This window comes from Lampris incognitus, chromosome 15 (assembly GCF_029633865.1).
Source record: "Lampris incognitus isolate fLamInc1 chromosome 15, fLamInc1.hap2, whole genome shotgun sequence".
Taxonomy (NCBI): domain Eukaryota; kingdom Metazoa; phylum Chordata; class Actinopteri; order Lampriformes; family Lampridae; genus Lampris; species Lampris incognitus.
Window position 1 is genome coordinate 34,876,448 of NC_079225.1, and position 23,600 is coordinate 34,900,047.

Below are 23,600 nucleotides of genomic sequence, written 5' to 3' on the forward strand. Positions count from 1 at the left end.
AAATGACCTGCCATCAAAGAAAATAGACAACTCTGTTGTCAAATCTTTTCACTGGATCATCTCAATTACTGACACAACTTTTTCACCTCAGGTGAGGTGATGCACTTTTTTTTTTACAGCATTTTGGGAGTTTTGTGTCTATTCAGCTTTCTTATTCAGTTTCAAAAGTTACACAAAAAAGTGTAATGGTGATGTCTCTAGTGTGGGTGCGCTTTAACCTGATGATGGTGTGCATGCCCCGGACCTGCGGGGTACTTTCCATGACACTGAGAGTCTTGGGTAAAGGCTGACCTTGGTGTGCCAAAGCAAGGGCTGATCTACAGCACACACACACACACACACACACACACACACACACACACACACACACACACACACACACACACACACACACACACACACACACACACAGTGAGAACACTCATTCAGCAATGTAGAAACTTTAAGACATACAGACACACACAGGGCTGCCCCAGCTTGACACATTCATTGTCCACCAATTGTCAGGATGAGTTTTTTTCATCATTAAACTGACTGTTTAAAATCGCCCTTCTCAAGACTGACCTGCAGTTATGACCTTAAATTCAAACACACCACAGTCTGGGTGTGGTGCTTACCAGACGCCAAGGAAAACTTGACATTTGTTGAATTTGCTTAAACTTTACAACAGACAGACACAGAGAGATGTAAATGAGTAAATAACTTAAACTCAGTCCTGACACAAACCAGTGGGTTCAATGGTTGACAAACCAGTCGTCACACGGGGGCAGCCCTGCCCAACAAGGCTTCTGTCCGTCAATCATGGTTAAACCCAGTCTCTTCAGCCAAGCCAAAGGGAATAAACTACACTATTGGGGTATTAAAAAAAAACCCAAGTGAAGTGTTGTCTACACCAAATGCAACACTTCTAAATGTGCAGGAGGATGCTTTGTGCAAAATGTGAAATTAGATTAGAAAAAAAATGAGATGAGGAATAAGACTTTACACCCCTGGTTGAGGGACAGTTTTAGCCCAGGGGTAGAAAGCAAAACAGCCTGGGATTTTACTTTTCCATCCTTGCCCATAGAGTAAAATCATCCAGTTTATCGCTTAAATGTCTGTTTGAAAATCTGTGTGTGTGTGTGTGTGTGTGTGTGTGTGTGTGTGTGTGTGTGTGTTCATTGGGTTAGTACGTACAACCTGACAACAATACAGGATTAAACATCTACATGCAGAAAGACTGGAGTGGGTATGGGGGTGATATATGATAATATAGTTGCTGCAGCAGCACTGGTGTGGTTTGTTCAAATTATTACCAAGATTTTTGTTCGCAAATGAGACATGCATCTTTTGAAAGATGTGAGCAGTTGGCTTCACTGTTAACTTAAAATTATTATCACTTAGGGGCGTCCGGGTGGCATGGCGGTCTATTCCGTTGCCTACCAACACGGGGACCGCCAGTTCAAATCCCCGTGTTACTTCTGGCTTGGTCGGGCGTCCCTACAGACACAATGTGTCCTGGTCACTGCACTAGCGCCCCCTCTGGTCGGTCGGGGTGCCTGTTCGCGGGGGGAGGGGGAACTGGGGGGGAATAGCGTGATCCTCCCATGCGCTACGTCCCCCTGATGACTCTTCACTGCCAGGTGAAAAGAAGCGGCTGGTGACTCCACATGTATGGGAGGAGGCATGTGGTAGTCTGCAGCCCTCCCCGGATCGGCAGAGGGGGTGGAGCAGCGACTGGGACGGCTCGGAAGAGTGGGGTAATTGGTCGGGTACAACTGGGGGGGAAAAGGGGGGCAACAAAAAAAAAAAGAAAAAAAAAAGAAATAATGGATGACGAACTTTTGGTTTCTGGAAATTGATTTATATATATATATATATATATATATATATATATATATATATATATATGATACATATTTATATATTATATAAACCCTTTTATAACCCTAACCCTACACATGTTGTAGTCCTCACACAGTTAAACATCCTGTATTGTTACAGTGAAGGTTATATGTTCAGACAGACATTTAACAGCACAGTGCATACCAATGCCGTTACACTAACAGGAAATACTTAACAAATAAAGGCAGACAAACTTTCAAGCAAATACACACAAGACTTGGAAAGTTTGGCAACAGCAAACAAACTAGCTTTTAACTATGAGGCAAATGCTCGTTCATTTCGGTAAGAAAACTGTAATGTTAGCAAGTTAAAATTCATGTGCAGTAACATGCTTTGGAAGTACCGAAACTTTTAAAAAGCGTTTTCAAAACTAAAAATAGTGGAGGAAGATGGAGAAGTTGATCCTCACATATCCCAGCGAAGCTTCCTCTGAAGAAGGCAAGTGACATTCGTTTGGTGAGGAAAAGGGTTACAAGAAACGGGACAAGGAAGAGAGGGAGCGAACATAGGAAAAAGTGACAAATGGAAAGAAGAGGAAAATAACAGACAAACAAGAGAAAGGAAGAAAGACAACACTATTAGACAGTAACCACAGACAACCTCTCCACGTCACAGCAGCGCAGCCCAGGGCAATATGCTGAAGAACATTTTCCAAACACTGCAAAAAATGAGCAGCCAGAGGTTGGCTTATCTCACCTTCCAAGTGGCTGCAATTTTGGACCCCCCCTCACCACCTTTCTCCCAATTGTACTTGGCCAATTACCCCACTCTTCCGAGCCGTCCCGGTCACCAGCCTCTTCTTTTTACCGGACAGTGAGGAGTTTCGCCAGGGGGACGTAGAACGTGCTGTGGGAGGATCACGCTATTCCCCCCAGTCCCCCCCCCAAACAGGCAGCCCCAACCGACCAGAGGAGGCGCTAGTGCAGCGACCAGGACACATACCCACATCTGGCTTCCCCCCCGCAGCCACGGCCAATTGTTTCTGTAGGGACGCCCAACCATGCCGGAGGTAACACAGGGATACTATTAAGTCAATACTCTCTGCCCATGTGTGTGCTGGAATGAAGCTGTGGGAAGAGGAAGGACTGCATGAAGCCAAGAGCCCTGTAAACTGATGTCAGACAGGCCTCCTGCTCCTCCAGTCTGGTTCACAAGAAAGACAAACACAAAACTGACCCGAGACCAGTGCCTCTTGAGACAAGTTTGTCCCAGAACATACTCAGTGCCATTTTCCCACTACTAATACTTGCCAAACACCGATTAAAGTGGAGATTCAGATCCAGTTTTTGAACCCCGGAGCCACAGGGAGATGTTGCTGAGGTGTTAATGATCAGAATAAATCTCTGAATCTGGCATTGAACAGCTTGTTCTGGATGTTATAGAGACCCATCACGACACATTTTGCTTGAGCTGGAAATCAAATCCAAACATGAAGAGTCCTCCTCCAACTTGTGTTAATAATTCATAACTACACTGGCCTTGTTTCCATTGACTCCTAACAGTCCCCAACGTGACGGAGTCACAGCGATCATAGGAACTGTATGGTGGAACAAAATTTGATCTCGGCCTGAAAACACGTTTTTCTCTCGCTATGTGAAAATGGCCTGGTGATGCATGGGCACCCTTGAAGTGAGAGGATGGGCCCGGGTTCCACCCATATAGAGACGTGTCAAAGTCACTGAGGGTGTTCCTTGAGTTCATAGCTCTGAAAGAAGAGTGGTCTGGTCTCTTTGTGAAAATTAGCCTGCCATTGGCAAGCTGTGGGAGCAATCTGATAAGGACATCAAGTTGAGAATGGGCTCTTGGTGATTGAGAGATTGTCAACATCTGATTTTTTTTTCATCATTCACTAAATATGATGTTTGGACATGACTGTGATTTGACTGATTGGCCTGCATCAGGCTGATTGGCTGCCTTGTTTTGCTGCAGGTCTATAGGAGTTTTACATGGACTATGGAAAACATGAATTAAGAAAAATCACATATTGTGTTTATCCATCCATCCATCCATTATCCAAACCGCTTATCCTGCTCAGGGTCGCGGGGATGCTGCAGCCTATCCCAGCAGTCATTGGACGGCAGGTGGGGAGACACCCTGGACAGGTCGCCACACCATCACAACCCCCCCCCACACACACACACACACACCTAGGGACAATTTAATATGGCTGATTCATTTGACCTACATGTCTTTGGACTGTGGGAGGAAACCGGAGCACCGGGAGGAAACCCACCCATATTGTGTTTAATTTGCACAAAATAGTATCCATTATGAATAGATACTATAGCGTATAGTGTGAATAAAAAGGGGAAAAACTTCAGCGCCTGTCGTTTTTATCTCATAACTGATAAGTATTCATGTCTGACAGTGGATATGATGGTGATGTTGGCGATGGACTCATACCAACTGATATTTCAGAGCTGGGCAGAACCACAGAAACATCCTCCTTTAGATTTCAGCGGAGGCTAACATGACAAATACCGCAGCAAAGACAAAAGGAAACGCACTGCTTCAAACGTGAACATTACCTAACATGGTGCAATGGAAGACAACAAATATTTTCATACATGTGACAAATTCACTTGAATAAAACCAAAATACATAATCAGCAAATTGTATGCTTTTCTTTTTGTCTTTGTTTTAACTATTTGACAAGTGAGAGAGAAAAAAAAGAGGGGAGGAACAGTCATACCTCACTGTGATCTCACGCTGGAATGGTTTGCGAGCATTCCACCAGTCAGGGTGTATACATACACACACACACACACACACACACACACAAACAGAATTAAGTTAAAAAAAAAAGGGGGGGAACAAGAGACATGCCGTTCCAAAACTACAACCCCTGAATAAAGCCCACCATCAGCACCACCCCAAAATAAACTCAATACCAAAAGGAAAATAGATATGCCGGTTTGGCTGGCTGGCGAAGACAACTTGTCCCTCCGTGCCAAGAATCACAACGAGCCTCCATGTCATGAATGCTTTTCACCATTTTTTTCCATTTCACACCGCCTCTTAGTATCATTTCAAAAGAAGAACAGAGACCTGAATTCTCCTCAGCCAAGCAACATTCTATGTTCTGGTGCTGATCCAATAACAGGGGTCATTGCATACTACCGCTATTCGATTTGAAATTAGCATATTGTCAAGGTAATAAAAGAGGCAAACGTGGTATGCTGCTCTGCCTGTAAGTGGGAGGAAATCCCATTTCCTTGCAGCCCTGCACTTCTAGCATATGAAGAATGGAAAATAAAGTCAACATCAAATCTAGGACACAGGAAATGATTTTAAGTTTATTTACAGTCTCCTTTTTTTATCAGAACCCTTCATTTAACACCCCCCCCCCCCCGTCTGTCTGTCGTCAGTATTTGGGAGAATTCAGATGAAGTGTTGCTGAGATCCAACAGCATCTCCTCATTGAGCGACTCGCAATACCCTGTATCTCTGTCGCTTTCTCACACATCCGTACACGTACTCACACACACACACACACACACACACACACACACACGCACGCGAGCATGTGCACACTAAACGTAGTAAAAGGAGCTAGAAGTGAGGAAGGAGCAGTGAATAAGATCCATTTAGTGTAGACATGATAGGTTTCATCCATCCTAAGCATAATGTGTGTGTGTGTGTGTGTGTGTGTGTGTGTGTGTGTGTGCGTGTGTGAGATAGATGCTCTATCTCCTCTGCCAGAGGTGATGGATATGCTGAGGGTCTAGCAGATCATAGTTTGCTGCAGCCTATAAAACGGCTGGCTGACAGAACAATGGACCAGAGAAGGATAGATGAGCTCGCATGCGGCTTTGCATAAAAGACTGGAGAGGACAGAGGACAGGCTCCCTTTGCATTGTCCGCACACGCACGCACGCACGCACGCACACGCACGCACACACACACACACACACACACACACAATATCCCAACAGAACTCAGGGGAGTCCAGGGCTCTTTTTAATACTAAATGAGTGAAAAAATCTAGTTCATAAAAACATACACACAATTGTACACACGTGCGCACCTAAACATACAAAGGCCCAAACCGGCTTGCCTTCAGCGCAGAGAGACAGTACGGTCCATTATAGCAGCCAACTAGATTATCTTAAAACGTCACTCACAATTATTGGATGCTCTAAATACTCTTTAGAGGGGGGTTGGCAAGATGTCAAACGTAGAAAACAGTTAAGAAAACCGGACCAGCATTTACACTCTCTAACCACCAGAGGGTACTGCGCCAGAACAGGTGTCATTACTGCCGGGTGAGGTGACGGCAGTAGTTAGTTGGGGGGGAGGGGGGTTACATTTAATGTCCTGGTCCTCCCTCCTAAATGCCCACAATCACCAACCATATCCTTCCTGTCTCGCACCACTGTCTACTATCTGATCAAGTGAGGACAAGGTAAAACTCACTCACTGTCATCTTGGTGACACTTGTGTCCAATGGGTGTCAACATAGTGGACAGTAATAGCCGTGGCTCATTTTCATTATAAATTGTAGACGGTGTGAAAATCTATTCATCAGTTTTTGGAGGAGCCTAAAGAGAATTGGAAAAGTGAACTTGACCCCATCATCATTCAGCACGGTCTGCCACAGACCACTGATGGAACGGCATATTAAAGGGCAGCGGGTAGGGATTTATGGGAGAAGACAGCAACGCCTCATGACCAGATAGGCAGAAAACTGAGCAAGCAAACAAAAGCAAACCATAAGAAGCGCTACAACAACTGCATAAAGACAGAAGCCACCAAACTTGGAAGAAATTACATGTTCAAAAGCACAAATCTTCTCGGAGATAACTTCGCATTTCGAAAGTCTGTCTTTTAGCGTGAGATGAATAATCGCAATCTCAAGGCTTTGACTATTTTTACATAAAGATGGCCGGCTACGTTATGCAGCTGGTCCACTGGGAACAAGTTCAATACATATGGCCCAGTCAGGCGGAACCATAACACATTGCCTCAAGTGAGGCTTGAATGATCCACCAGAGTGAGCCACACGAGTAGTTTGCAGTCAAAGCACCTCAACAAAAACTACAGAAATGAGCAGTCATTGTTGAGGTGGTTTTAAAAAACCTTGTATATTAAGGCCACACTCCATGACAGAGACACAAGGTGAGGGAATTTCTGCCGTCCATACCTTCTCAAGCTGGCTATGGACATGCTGGACAATCAGGTCCAGCGCTACAAAGTTCTCTCCTCCTAGAAATGAGACAAAATCAACACAAACACATAGACAACAACCTAAGAAACACACACACACACAAAACCATTTTCCTGTGGCAACACCCGAGTATTACGAATTGAAGTGTTAAACCCTCTAATTTTCAACTTAGTTTGAACATACTGAATACCAATACCGTGGACCACAACAGAACACTTTCCTTTCGTATTTTTCAGGATAGGAGCAACAATCATGTACATGTATACAATACAGGAACACATCGATGTCAGGAGTCAAACTTGGTAAACCTGATTTTCTGACTATTTCACACACATAGGAATGATCGATCTCTCTTTCAAGAAGAAAATGGATATCGATATAACTTTCTCTAGTAATTACAAAGCCATGGTCTCCATCTTTGTTCTTCAGCAAAAGGCTGTAATCACAGTTGAAGATTTTTTTGTGCAAAATTTAATTTTGCGCTGACATGGAACAGCAGGTTCACAAAATGCAATATAAGAACAGCGATAAGGTGATTACTGCCATTAGAAAAGAGTGATTAGGTAGAAAATCTTAAAATTAATGTTTTCCCATACTGACTCTTAAGGAGCAGACTTTCAGGAAATCTTCTGGCAACCGCAAACTTCTCTACTGGCACTTTTTTCCATATTCACTCTGTCTTTTCTTTTTGTAAACCTTTGGCTATCCACAACATATTCCTTTTTTTCTTTGTGATTTCTGGGCTCACAAAAAAGGTCTCTGCTTTGAAAACCTGAATTTTGTTTTAAAAAGCACTCAGCTGTGGCAAAAAAAAGAAGCCAGGTACCATGCTTTTACAAAGTGGTGATTTTTGCTGTGTAGCAGCTGCCTTCCCATTGACTTTAATGTGAAATTTAGGCACTGTCAATTTGGGGGGAGGGCAACAAAATAACATTAATACACTCTTAAGTTAAAGAGTTAGAAATGTTGGCTTATTCCAACCCTTTCAACCAAATTTCACTGACCTCTAGGCACCACAATGTCAGCCACCTGAACCGTGGGCTCAATGTACTGCTCAAACGCAGGCTTGACAAACTTATTGTACTGCTTGATGACGCCGCTGATGTCCCGTCCACGTTCTGTAATGTCCCTCTTCAGCCTCCGTACCAGCCGGATATCTGAATCTGTGTCCACAAACACTTTCATGTCCAATAACTGTAGGGGGGCAAGCAAAAGCAACAAAAGAGATGGATGTATCATCTAATATTATGGAAAAAGTGTTAACAGCCCTCAATGCAGCGTTTCGTCGCGTATCTAACCACCATTGCGGCATAAGGAATCTTGCAAAATATTAGTATTGAATTTTGGTCATTTACTTGTCACTTTGTATGGCATTTGGTCAATCTACATTACAGACCGAGGTGAGTATTACATGTTCGGATATAGAAAGTGAAGATTTACAACCACATAACACTGAGCGTGGAAAATCATGGACCCATCCCGAAATGGCAGGTGTGTTGATCTACACTGAGGTCAAAATTGTTTGTTCATCAAGATGAATTGTTCAAGGATAGTCTAATCCTTTGGTTTTCAAACTAGCCCGTGGGGACCAACAGTACTGGTTTTCTCTTCTGCTAGATAGCTAATAACATTCAGCTGTTTGGACAGGTCAAAATAAAAAACCTGATTAGGACCAGTTTGAAAACCACTAGGCTAGGCCCCTATGCATGTGATTCTTGACTAAAAAGGTCTGGTGTGAAAGTCACTCCCACAAAAAGATCCTCAACCATGGCGAGTTGCCACGGATACTGTGTCCATGCTGATCCATGTTCACCCTCAGAGCAAAATTAAATTTCACGCTCTATGGCAAACAAGAAGTAGCATGACTCGCACCTAAATCGTTTGTGGCCAAAATGAAATATGGAGCCTTTACAGAAAAAGCACCATGGCGCTATGACGGGATCAAATGATATTTTAAAACAGGTCATCACAGTAAAAATAATTAACAATTGGCCAAGGTCCAAATCTGTGGATCTTCACAACAATGCCATTAACCATTGTCCACAAAAACAAAAATATTTTCTACCCTGCTGGGAGGCATCGCTCCAGCTGATGAAAAAACATAAGGACCCCTCCCCCCATCAAACCTTGTGTTCACTGTTGGCTCAGTCTGCCTAGCATTGTCACTCTGGACCAAATTAGAATTGATAGCAAACACAATTAAATTACCTTGACAACCCTGATGAAAAGTATTCCCTGGGCTTTAAGACAAGTCATCTGTCCATCCAAGTCCCAATAAACTCAAGTGCTATCATGCAAAACCAATGATAATCAATAATCCAGCTCCACTACACTGCCAGTGCAACAAATGGGTGACAGCCTTGTTTACAATAAGAACTATCGAGGACTTTTAAATGGAAGGGGTTTTGTTGGTGATCAAGGTGAGAATGATGGAAACCGGACTAAAGAAAGAGAGACACAGCACAGGTATAACTCAGTTACCCAACAAGCCAGTGGTGTCCCTATGCTGTAAATCTGCCAAGCTTACCAACCAAGAGGAAGCCATTTTGCCAGGTCAGCGGAGCAGTCACCCAATAGAAGGAGGTGGACGAGGAGTGGCCTGCTCCTATAGATCAGGGAGCAAGGCCTACGCTGTAGATCATACTCTAACCTGCCTGTAGAGTGCTCTTCTTTGACTTTTTTTTTAACTATGGGGGACATCCAAATCAGAACTGAAAGATTTTGTAGCATATAAAAGAAATTTAGAGACATTACATGTAAAAAATAATCACAGAAGCTCCCCCCTACTTTGAATTTGCATAGGTACTAACTTTCAGAGTTCCTGGGTAGCCTTCATTTATTTTACATGAGCACCAAAAATTATAACTTTTCTGTTCATCTCCACCACATGCCAAGGTTTACACCACAGAAAGAAGAGACTAGGTTACGATAGGGAGAGAACAATTACTTCTCTCAAGGCAAGACTAAAGATATTCATGGTGTGATGTGTGTCAGATTTTCTATAAATACCATCTTTCATTGAGCACAATTACCGATGTTACCGAGCACACCTAGCCTTGAATGGTATTGCAGTCAAATGTAAAGTGAGAGCAAGGTGTGCACATTTGTGCTTGTGCATGTGTGACTGCAACACATGACGGAGTACTTGCTATTGTTTGCTTGGGGGGGTTTTATGTGTGTGTACATCTTGCATTCGGTCATCAATGCTCACTCACCAAGACAGACATTTTAATATAATACATCACCAAACACCCAGTGGAAAAATAAGACCTAGCAAATCTATATGAGCAGTTTGACACTTCACTAAAACAATCATCTCAAAAAGCACTTCCCGCTCCAATACATAGCTATAAAAGGCTTTAATTACATGGTTGTACAAATCATACAAACAATTAATCACCGGGGACACTGGATGTTCTCAATAGCATCAGAGAATAATCAACTCTCGAGTCTGGTCTCTGGGGACACGGAATACCTTATCGTAGCAGCCCAGCTTAAGTCGGGTGGAACCATTACAATAGGCCGAGGGGATAAATCAGGAACAACAAAACAGCTTTGCTACGGACACACATATTCTCCCCTTTTAATTTGTATGGATTTCCTCTAACTGCTGCAAATGAAAGGGAGATTGCACACACGCACAAACGGGACCAATACAGTGCACTGCAGATGAAGACATGCATGCATGGGGTGCATATTCGCGTGCAATCATAACTCTTAGTAGATTGATGGGTAGAATAGCACCATTGAACCACATGATTAATAAACTCTATTCAAGTCCACCACACAAACGCCATCCTGTCTTTTAGACATGCAGTCACACCCACAAGATACACCCACCTACAGGTACACACACACACAAGCATATACCCGCTAGTGAAGGAGGCAGCTAGCTAGCTGAACTAATTTTCCCACTCAGAGTCAGAGCATCAGTGCTCCATTAATCAGCCTGCTTCCCTTCTCTGTGAGGGGGCAAAGTGATTAATCACACCTGGCATAGGGAAAGAGAGCAGACAAGATGCTGGGGCAAACCTTACAAAAACAATATCTGAAAATGTTTTTAGATGGTTGAAATGTGTGCTTATGCACTGAATAGCAGTTTGGAGTATCCGGCCTTCTTGGAGTCTCACGGTGGTGTCCTGGATAGGGCTCTGCCTCGGGACTCTGTAGTTCTGCTAGGGGACTTCAACGCTCACGTGGGCAACGATGAGAAAACCTGGAGGGGCGTGATTGGGAGGAATGGCCTCCCCGATCTGAACCCGAACGGTACCTTGTTATTGGACTTCTGTGCGAGTCATGGATTGGCCATAACAAACACCATGTTCGAACCTTACGTTCGAACATAACACCATGTTCGAACATAAGTGTGCTTGGTGCCAAAACATCTTAGGCCAAAGATTGATGACAGACTTTGTGGTTGTATCATCAGATCTGCGGACATATGTTTTGGACACTCAGGTGAAGAGAGGAGCAGAGCTGTCAACTGATCACCACCTGGTGGTGAGTTGGATCAGATGGCAGGGAAGGCTGCTGGACAGACCTGGCAAACCCAAACATGTAGTGGGGGTGAACTGGGACGTCTGGCTGAGGCCCCTGTCCGTGAGGTCTTCCAACTCCCACCTCCAGAAGAAGTTCTCATGTATCCCGAGGGACACTGGGAACATGCAGTCTGAGTGGGCCATGTTCAAAGCCTCTATTGCAGATGTGGCAGGCAGGGGTTGTGGTCATAAGGTCATTGGTGCCTGTCGAGAAGCCGTCAGGCTGAAGAAGGAGGCCTTTCGAGCTTGGTTGGCCCAGGAGTCTCCTGAAGCAGCAGACAAGTACAGGGAGGCCAGAAGGGCTGCGGCTTCGGCGGTCACGGAAGCAAAAACTCGGGTGTGGGAGGAGTTCGGCGAGGTTATGGAGGAGGACTTTCGGTTGGCCTCAAGGAAGTTCTGGCAAACCATCCGGCAACTCAGGAAAGTGAAGCAGGGCTTGACTCAGGCTGTGTTTAGCAGGGGGGGAGAACTGTTGACCTGGACTGGGGATGTTGTCAATCGGTGGAAAGAACATGAACATGAACCCGGCTAACACGTTCTCAGTGGAGGAGGTAGAGTCTGAGGACTCAGGGGAAGCCCCACCCATATCCCTGGCAGAGGTCTCTGAGGTAGTTAAGAAGCTCCTCGGTGGCAAGGCGCTGGGTGTGGATGAGAGTCGCCCTGAGATGCTGAAGGCTCTGGACATTGTTGGGCTGTCTTGGCTCACATGCCTCTTCAGTATCGCGTGGAGGTCGGGAACAGTACCTATGGAGTGGCAGACTGGGGTGGTGGTTCCCGTATTTAAAAAGAGGGACCAAAGGGTGTGCTCCAATTATCGAGGCATCACACTGCTCAGCCTCCCTGGCAAAGTTTACTCTAGGGTGCTGGAAAGGAGGCTCAAACTGAATGTCAAACCTCGGATCCAGGAGGAACAATGCGGATTCCGTCCTGGCCGTGGAACAACAGACCAACTCTTTACCCTTGTGGAAGTATGAGGGGGGCATGGGAGTTTGACCAGCCAGTCTACATGTGTTTTGTGGACTTGGAGAAGGCTTACGACTGTGTACCCTGGAGCACTGTGGGGGGTACTGCAGGAGTATGGGGTACCGGGGCAGGGCATTTGCTACAAGCCATCCGGTCCTTGTATAACCAAAGTGAGAGCTGTGTCCGCATTCTCGGCACAAAGTCAAACACGTTTTCGGTGGGTGTCGGGACTCCGCCAAGGTTGTCCCTTGTCTCGGATTCTGTTTGTGATATTCATGGACAGGATCTCAAGGCGCATTCAAGGTCAGGAGGGTGTCCGTTTTGGGAACCTCAGAATTGCATGTCTGCTCTTTACAGATGATGTGATTTTGTTGGCTTCATCAGAACGCGACCTCCAGTGCGCACTGGGTGGTTTGCAGCTGAGTGTGAAATGGCTGGGACGAGAGTCAGCACCTCCAAGTCTGAGACCATGGTTCTCTACCGGAAAATAGTGGACTGCTCCCTCCGGGCTTGGGATGAGTTGTTGCCTCAAGTGAAGGAGTTCAAGTATCTCGGGGTCTTGTTCACGAGTGAGGGTAGGATGGCGCGGGAGATTGACAGGCGGATTGGTGCAGCATCAGCAGTAATGCGGATGTTGTACTGGACCGTTGTGGTGAAGAGGGGGCTGAGCTGGAAGGCAAAGCTCTCAATTTATCAGTCAATCTTCGTTCCCACCCCCACCTATGGTCATGAGCTTTGGGTAGTGACCGAAAGGGTCAGATCGCGAATACAAGCGGCTGAAATGAGTTTCCTCCATAGGGTGTCTGGGCTCAGCCTTAGAGATAGGGGTGAGGAACCCGGACATCCGGAGGGAGCTCGGAGTAGAGCCACTGCTCCTTCGCATTGAAAGGAGCCAGTTGAGGTGGTTCGGGCATCTGATTAGGATGTCTCCTAGGTGCCTTTCCTTGGAAGTTTACTGGGCATGGTTAACTGGGGGGGAGACCCCAGGGTAGACCCAGAACTCACTGGAGGGAATACATGTCCAATCAGTCCTGGGAATGCCTTGCGATCCCCTAGGAGGAGCTGGAGGGCGTTGCTGAGGAGAGGGGCATCTGGAGTGCCCTACTTAGCTTGCTGACACCGTGACCCGACCCTGGAGAAGCGGCTGAAGATGATTGAATGAATGTATGAATGAATGAAATGTGTTCGATTCATAAACAAGACAAGTGGGCAACTTCAACTACGAACAGAAAAATTTCAAGATTTTCATTTTCTGATTTGGAGAGAAGAGTGTCTTTGTATAGTTATAACAGCCTTACTTTTAGTAGCTCCTTGTTGGCAAAGGCCAGGATGCCCTCGAAGATGACAACATTAGCTCCATACACTGTTTTCTGTCAAGAGAAGAAGACGAGTAGATACTTTACTGATCTGAGGAGGAATTTCAGTGTCACAAAGAAGTTAGCACATAAAACATAAGACAGATGAAAGTCTGACCTATGAAAGAGGCAAAATGACAAGACATGCAAAGACCTCAAGAGACAACAACAAATGAGAACTATGACCCATTACTCTGTATTTATTCACTGATCTTTTTTGAACTCTTGCTGTTATGTTTATCATCCAGGCTTATTATAAAAATGTAATGTTTATAAAATGCAGATGGAAATTCAGCACCTAGCAGGGTAAATTTTATGCCACCAAGCCCCCTGTCAGGAATAAGTTTTATTTACCATGCAATTGAAAAATAGCTTGAAAAATTCACCAGACAGCCAGGACCTAAAATTGTTATCTAGATTTATGTGTTTTAAAAGTTTAGAGAGAATTAGAATAGAATTAGAGAAATTAGGCAGGGTGGAGTGGGTGGAGAAGTGTCAGAAGTGATTTGCGACAGAGGAGTACCAGCAAGAGTTAAAGGGAAGGTTTACAAGATGGTTGTGAGACCAGCTATGTTATATGGTTTGGAGACAGTGGCACTGATGAAAAGACAGGAGGCAGAGCTGGAGGTGTCAGAGTTGAAGATGCTTAGATTTTCATTAGGAGTGATGAAGAAGGACAGGATTAGGAATGAGTATATTAGAGGGACAGCTCAGGTTGGACGGTTTGGAGATAAAGCAAGAGAGGTGAGATTGAGATGGCTTGGACATGTGTGGAGGAGAGATGCTGGATATATTGGGAGAGGGATGCTGAATATGGAGCTGCCAGGGGAGAGGAAAAGAATAAGGCCAAAGAAGAGGTTTATGGATGTGGTGAGAGAGGACATGCAGATGGCTGGTGTGACAGAGGAAGATGCAGAGGACAGAAAGAGATGGAAACTGATGATCTGCTGTGGCGACCCCTAACGGGAGCAGCCAAAAGCGATAGCAGTAGTAGAGAGAACCCTTTTAATTTTGTAGCAAAATAAAGTCAGAGCTGTTTATGGGAAAACACTGTAATGACTTTTGTGTCAAATCTTGGTCTTCTTGTATTGAGCTGTTGTTTAAAATAGTTGGCAATTAACATCTAGACATTACTGCTCAGAGCTGCCAAGGTTTTGCTTATGTTACTACAGCTATTCAACAAATGCACAAGTTGATTCAAAAACAAAAGTACAGGGGAAACTCAATTGTGAGAGCTCCAATTTAAAATATGAAATCTAAAACATACAAAATATAAAATCAAGTAACCATTTTAGGATGTTTCCCAGTGAGCAAATTCTGACGTTGAAGTACATCAACTGGTATTAGTAAAAAAAATACATAAATAAAAAACTTCAGAAAGGGGAATTGAATGTTTTCCAAGACAATGTCCCCAAATACAATCAAATTATATTTACCAGTTTCCGGTTATTTTCAAATGCCAAAGGCCAGTTACTACCAGCTGACATATACATAGGCATCCAATACATGGGCCTCCACCAGACACATAAAACCCCACAAAAGTGTACACACACACACACACACACACACACACACACACACACACACAAACACACACACACACCTACTCTGCTGTCTTCCAACCCTAAATCCCAGCTAATGTACAACATTTGTTGTCTAGAATTAGTCTTTCCTTTACAGCTCTGCATTTTATAGTTTTGTGTTTCTTTGTGTCCATGGAAGTGCATGATGAGTGTGTACGTTTGTGTGTGTGTGTGTGTGTGTGTGTGTGTGTGTGTGTGTGTGTGTGTGTGTGCGTGCGTGCGTGCGTGCGTGCGTGCGTGCGTGCGTGCGCGTGTGTGTGTGTGTGTAACATAAAAAATCTATATCATGGAATTAAAATAGAGGAAAGTAAATGTTTTGAAGGCAAAAAAAATTGCTTTGTTACACCAAGTGCCAAAAGGTGATTTTATGTGTGTGTGTGTGTGTGTGTGTGTGTGTGTGTGTGTGTGTGTGTGTGTGTGTGTGCGCGCACTTGAATGTTTGGGTAATTACTATCTTGCTCTCAGACAAAATAGTACTGAGTAGGTTAAAATCTCATTACCTTCCACTGACCAGCTCCCTATTAAAGTCAATGCACTGGACACCTTCATATTGATTCAGAGAAAGAAAAAGAGAGAGAGACACACACACACACACACACACACACACACACACACACACACACACACACACACACACACACACACACACACACACACACACACACACACACACACACACACACACACACACACACACACACACACACACACACACACAAAGAGAGATGGAGACAGACAGAGAGAGAGAGACCTGGAGAGAAATGTTGAATTGTCAAATGGAGAAGACATAGTTTAAAAATTCCTGTTTATCTATTTCATTTACATTAGATCCTTCTGAGGGGATGATTTAGTGTGTGTGATTGTTGTGTTTGCGTGCGTGCGTGCATGTGTGTGTGTGTATGCATGCGTGCAAGAGAGACAGAAAACTAAGGGGGAAGAAAGAGGAGAGAGAGAGATTGGGAGATAAATAAATAGATGGATGGGAATTAGTGGCCTGTTTCAAACAGCGAGCAGGCAGAGAGAAGGCGACCGCCAGGCTCTAAAACAGGGTCTGATATTCCATTCACAGGATGACTCTGAGGAAAACACTCAAGCTGCACATGAACCCTCACACCACACACACACACATACACACTCACACACACACACACACACACACACACACAGCAAAGTACTCATATTGTAAAACATCCAACGCACTACATTATAGCTGGATCCATCTCTTGAGCCCTGAAACATAATTAACATTAACAACCATACAAAAGGGGCCATCAAATGATTTTCAAGTTATACATTAGACAGTTTCCCTGGGTGGCACGGCGCCTTCCAGCCATGATATTACATCGCACAGGAAGAGTGAGAGAGCAATAAGGGTGTGAGAGCAGCCCTCATAGCTGTGCTACTAGTACAGAGATATTTGAGATTGGTCACAGTGGTTGTTAATGAAAACTTATGATTGGTGTTAAAGCTAAGGACCATCTTATGTTCCCTACCCCAAATCCTCAATTATTTGCAGATGAGCAGGCCTACAACACAAATTCGACCTTCAATCAATCTGTCAGACAGACAAGGCTGATAGCGGGTCAGACTAACTCAATTTGCAGTCTCACTCAGTCAAAGACAGACAGTTATACAGACAGACAGACATTAGGTCTTACCCATTCCTTGCGTCTGCAGTGTGACGTGAAGTCATAGATGGGGACTTTGACACTCTTTCCTTTCTTGAGCTTCCTCAGCACGTTGACAAGCAGCTCAAAGTCAAAGGCATCAGGATGATCAAAGTTATATTCGTTTTTGGCTGCGAGCTCCTGCTTGTCTTTGTTCAACACCTGCGAAAAAAACACAATGACAGATACGCATATGCATGCGTGGACACAACACAGAGAAAAAAATAATTATAAAAGGCTCCAGACAAAAATTTTAACCACAAGGGCTGTGAGCCACTTTTGTGCCGGACACCGCTCTCGAGGGGAAAGATAAATTTCATTCCTTGAGGAAAAATGAACTGGTATCTATCGATCGCGGATCAATGCACACCAATTTTCCTGTCTGCAGAAAAATTACGATAGAAAGCTACATGAATCATTTACATCTGAGCTGAAGCGCCATCTCAGGAAGACAGTGGTTCAAAGCTGGTTTGACATCTTGAACGCTGCTTTGCTTTGCTTGCACTCACTGAGAACAAAATACATACTTCATAACACTGGGCAACTGACCTTGGTGTTACAGCAAACATGCATGGCCTATAAGCAGTGGTGCACATGACTGGTAAGCCGGTACACATACACCAGTTTTGTGGTGAAAGTTCACTCCCCGTCAGGATTCCACTCCCCTTCATGTGAACGTGCACGAAGAATAGAAATTAATGCCAACAGGTAGGAGAGTATGCCTTGCTTCATGTTTTGTTTTCTGTATAAATGTGGTCGAATTATTAAGACTGCATTTGAATCAGAGCCAGGATAGGACCTGGTTGAATTCCAAGATCCCCCAATTGCTTTAAGAGTTTCATCAAACAGAAGTTGTGATTAAGTTTCCTGCCAAAGTGTCTGCACGAAATTCAAATTGCTGACACACTCAGACGCTACAATTGTTAACAGTTTTGTTGGCCTACTATCGCACAAGGTATCGAGTCCAATGTTATTGCTGACACTATCAGTTTTGTTCCATGCGTAAGTCTCAAGTAGACAACAGAGCATTATGAGGCTGTATTGTATGTCTGCCTTCGCTGGGGAGGTCATATGTGATTTTGCAGGCTTGAAAACATCCATCCATCCATCCATCCATCCATCCATTATCCAAACTGCTTATCCTGCTCTCAGGGTTGCTGGAGCCTATCCCAGCAGTCATTGGGCAGCAGGCAGGGAGACACCCGGGACAGGCTGCCAGTCCATCACAGGGCCCACACACACCCACACACCCACACCCCCACACACACACATTCACACCTAGGGACAATTTAGTGTGGCCGAGTTACCTGAACTACATGTCTTTGGACTGTGGGAGAAAACTGGGGCACCCGGAGGGAACCCACCCAGACACATAGAGAACATGCAAACTCCACACAGAGGACGACCCCCAAGATTTGACTACCCCGGGGCTCAAACCCAGGACCTTCTTGCTGTGGGGCGACTGCGTTAACCACTGCGCCACCGGCTTGAAAACAGTGACTTAAAAATTAACTGCATTAGGTATCTCTGAATCCAGGATGATTTTCAAACACTTGTATTGTAATCTTGACAGCAAATTTGTACTGCTATCTTAAAACTGAGAGTGCCATCTACAAAATCAGTCAGTGCTGTGTACTACATTACATCCATCAATCCTGTGGTTCATTTCATAGATGGGCATCAGCCATTGTGTTTCAGTCTAACCACACTGAGGTCTACATTATGGACTGAGAAAGTAGGGAAAGAAGATTGGTTTATCTGCTAACAACAGTTCAATATACAACACAACAATTCTATACACAGTGTAAAAGTTGGGAGTGGAAAAAAAAGGATAGCACTAGGTCTACCTCATGGGGTCGGGGCAAAGGTAGAATTTAGCCTTGCTAATGGTCACACTGATTGGCTCAACATGTTATTCAGGCTTTGTTCGGATGAATTCCATTAAGATGAATGGACATTGTATTGTGAACAGTCACAAGCTGCACTGATTTCTAAGGATTGCCCCCATTTCTTACAAGCCAAACATTGTTGAAATAGCAAAGTCAAGACTTTTTCTGTCACACAAGAGAAGCTACCTGCATGACTATGCTGTCTTATTAACTGTTAAAATGGGAGAAGTGGGAGAGGGCATGATAATTCACAATGCACTCCAGTTTTGTCACTATTAATTTTAACGGGTAAAATAAGAAAGTTGTTCCACACACGTACATGTGCACTGCAAGGTTTCTGTACACTGTTCTAGATGCTGTTGTACAAATAGTTATTAAATACATTAGTCTTGAGTCTGATGCTGCCAAAAAAACTTGTAGGTTACTATGCGTGGATATACAGTTTGTTCCTGCATAAGTCTAATTATTAATTAATCATCCTAGTTGCACTATTTTTGAAGTGGACCATGTTTTCCTTGATTTATTGAAATCAAACTTTGAGTCATTTTTATATGGCTTTGCAGCTGAGCAGATGTAACCTCTTAACTGTAGTTTTGTTTCATTTGGACCAGACTTTTGTAACAATACCTTTTACAGGAAGGAAATCAATCACATGAGTTAAACTACATATGTCTCATTATTATAATAAAGTTTGTCGAGCATGAATGTCTCATGTCCCTCTTACAAACCTAGCAAATTGTCCATAATGCATTTTTTAACTTGGTTTCCAGTACTGTTAGTGAATATCGTACCTTGTAGAACGAATCCATGGAGAGCAGAACCACCCAGGGAACATCCAGCGCTTCTATGATCTTATTGGCTACCGTTGTTTTCCCAGAAGCACTTCCTCCACATAAACCTGTGGCAGGAAAACAGGAAGAGACACAGCTATGTGATCATTCCTCAAACTGACAATAACACCTTTACTATCTAAAGCCCTTTACGGTTAAAAAAAAAAAAAGGTTTTGTAGGTTTAACTTTATAACATCAAAATGTCAAAACTGCTGGCCTATTTTGAGAGGGGACGCGCCACAATTCACTCTATTGACTGAATTTAATGGCAATTTATTCGTCGGTATTTTCAAATGTTATTTTGTTATGCTAAAATGCACATTTGGTTATTGTTATTTCCCATATTTCTTGCAGATAAGTGTGCAAGATTAGGGGGTAACAAAGACAGCAGCGTGTGGTTCAGGTGTCCTTCAGGAGAAAGGGGTGTTCACAGGGAGAGATGCTGCTGATGACTTCATAGCCCTGCTTCCACACACACCTGTGCCATTTTTTGTGTAACTGATATTTTACTGCCAAAGGTCTTGCAACACACACACACACACACACACACACACACACACACACACACACACACACACACACACACACACACAACACCACGCTGATTGATTGTTCATTGTAGAAAAATACAGAACTCAAAACTCTAGCCTATCTAAAAGGGTTGCAGGCCAGTCTACTAAACAATTTGGTGTATGTTTGTGATAATGTTGAATGGGAATTGAAATTATAATATTCTATAGCTCAAATAAGAAAACAAAAGGACCCATCATGAGAAGGTCTAATGAATGATCAAAGAAGTGTAAAGCAGTCAAAAATATGCTCAAATAATTCCATCCATTCATCTATTATCTAAACCGCTTATCCTGCTCTCAGGGTCACAGGGATGCTGGAGCCTATCCCAGCAGTCATTGGGCGGCAGGCATGCTCAAATAATTATGCTCAAGAAATGATGATCCAAAACTGTAATCAAGACACCAGCACTCCATCGTCTCTGAGCAAACTGAGTGTGTCCCCATATCGGTTTGCACCACACCCCAATCAATCAATCTATCAAACTCATGACTAGGGGACGTCATTCAAATCATAGGTTCTTCTTTATAATATAAACTTGGGCTGTTTTGGCTCCTACATCATATTCAACGGCCATACCTGTTTTACACTTTCAATGCTATGCATTCTACATTACAATTCCAGTAGTGAGCATCCTTGTATCGCTACAGATGATTCCGTTCACTAGCAATTGGTCTTTCTTCTATCAAATCCATATTCAAGATTCAAAGGTTTATTTATTACATACTTCACATACAAGTACGGGCAGTGAAATACTTATTGGCAACTCCGAAATGTGTGCAACAAAAGAAGAACACATGTAAATAGTAATAATATTTAAAAGTTTTAAAAAATCCCGAGAGTACATAAAGGTATTCTCCAATAAATATCTATATACAATGTGCAAATAACATATGATGTGCAAACAATCTGTATGAAGGATATATATATATATATACACACACACACGTATGTATTTATATCTATATACACATGAGCTAAAGTCTGCAATCAGGAAAGCCAAGTCAAATTATGCTGTAAAATTGAAACAAGAAATTGCATCTAATGACAGAAGAACCATCTGGAAAACACTAAAGGTGATGACCAATTACAAAAAATTCCCTCCCCCATACCAGACATTGACACTGACCTCCCAGACAAACTCAATGAGTTCAACGGGAGGTTTGAACAGTCTCAAGTCCCACCTTACTCTCCTCCCACCCAACCCCCATTCTACATTCATACATATTGTAAAGCGACTTTGAGTATTAGAAAAGCGCTATATAAGATTGATTTATAATTATTATTATTACTACATTCAGAAGGAGGAGGTGAGAGCACCGTTCAGGAAAACGAACAAGAGGAAAGCAGCAGACCCGAACAGGATCAGTCCAGCTGTACTCTACCACTGTGCAGCTCAATTAGCTCGAATGTTTACTATCATTTTCAACACCTCCCTCCACCCGTGTACAGCACTACAGTGCTTCAAGGACTCAACCATAATCCCTGTGCCAAAATCAAATCAAACAAGATCTCCTGCCTCAATGACTTCAGACTAATTGCCCTAACATCTGTGGTCATGAAGTCATTTGAGTGCATCATACATTTGGAATCCAACACCACCCCTCTGATGGATACTAACCAGTTGGCTTACCAAGCCAACAGGTCTGTTGAGGATACTATTTGGTTTTTGTTTTTTTGCATTTTCCGCCTTTATTCGATCGCGATAGTCGAGACAGGAAAGGCAGAGGAGAGAGAGGGGATGACATGCAGCAAAGGGTTCGGGCCAGATTCGAACCCAGGCCGCTACAGTAAGGACTCAGCCTTATGTGGTACACGCTCTACCAGGTGAGCCACCAGGGCACCCACCAGTTGAGGATACTGTTAACTTAGCCCTCCACCACACATTACAACAGAAGATACATTTTTGCCCCCCCCCCTTCTGTAATGTAGTTGGGCTACACCTAGTAACCACACCTCTGTGACCTGTCAATCTGCGTTATCAAACTCTGAGTGGGCAGTGTTGTCAGGTAGCTACTCAGCTAGCAGCGAATGTTAGCTCATCTTCGTCTTTTCCTGCAGTACGCAGCAGCACTTTATGAATGAAACAACATGGCTGAGAAATGTAAAAGTGCGGATGACTCAGTGTCAAGAAAGAAAGTAAGGCTTTATTTCGAGAGCTACCTTAACTTTGGTTTTATGGAAGGACAGGACACGTCTCGGCCAGAATGTGTCATGTGTGGTGAGAAACTAGCTCATGACAGCATGAAGCCAAGCAAAATGAAACGACACCAAGAGACAAAACATCAAGAGACTATCGGTGAAAGTCGGGAACTTTTTTGAGAGGAAAAAGCAGGCGGCGTCATCAAGAAGATCCGCTGATTTTTATGGCTGTGGACTCCTATCTCTCATCCAACAATCTGCCCTATGAGAACCTTGCTGCATGCTGCACGGGTGGGGCTGCAGCTATGATGAGCTTGCTGACCTCCAAGCCGACTCGGTGTCAAAGAAATATTTCCAGGACAATGGATACAAAAAGTTTTGGATAGTCAAAGGACACGCTGTTGCACCCAGACTGGCCAAACACGCAGTTACAAGGGTTATTCTCCCACTCAGCACTACACATGTCTGAGACAGCCTCCAGTGCCCTTGTAACAATAAAAACAAAAGCCCACAACAGACTCGATGTACACCAGGACTTTAGGCTGGCTATCACAAGCATCGCACCTGACACCCCATCCCTGGTCAAAGGCATGCAAGCCCAAGGTGGCCATTAGTTTCTCAATGAACAGGATGGCACAGACTCAGTAAAAAAATGTAAGGAAGAAGTTATTGTAATTGTGTGCGCCAAAATAACACACACTGCCTGTCAAAAAAACAAACAAACAGTATTATTAGTTTATGAATGAACAGGATGATACAGACTCAGTAAAAATGTTAACTGTCAGAACCAAAATAACACATAGGCCTACTGTCTGTCAAAAAACAGTGTTCACAACTTTACATGATGTGCATGTGGATGTCAGATTACAACAGTACTAATATGATGTTGTTTCAATGAGCCTGAGCCAGATGTCAACAGGCCTACTCTATTGGCTTGTTAAAGAGAAAAAAAATGTTACGCCTATACAAGACGAGACATTTAAACACAGATGTTCTGAGGATGGCAGCGAG

General features: G+C 43.7%; 1 protein-coding gene across 1 annotated transcript in view; it reads right to left on the reverse strand.

Moving 5' to 3' along the window:
* si:ch211-243j20.2 (uridine-cytidine kinase-like 1) overlaps positions 1–23,600 on the reverse strand; it is a 45,747-nt gene that overhangs the window by 13,442 nt on the left and 8,705 nt on the right. Inside the window, exons 3-9 of the mRNA XM_056294546.1 lie at positions 19,838–19,944; positions 17,149–17,319; positions 13,851–13,922; positions 8,056–8,245; positions 7,028–7,089; positions 2,294–2,313; positions 219–317 (exon numbers count right to left, since the gene is read on the reverse strand). Coding sequence (XP_056150521.1) covers positions 219–317; positions 2,294–2,313; positions 7,028–7,089; positions 8,056–8,245; positions 13,851–13,922; positions 17,149–17,319; positions 19,838–19,944 — 721 coding nt within the window. The remainder of the gene's footprint in view (positions 1–218; positions 318–2,293; positions 2,314–7,027; positions 7,090–8,055; positions 8,246–13,850; positions 13,923–17,148; positions 17,320–19,837; positions 19,945–23,600) is intronic.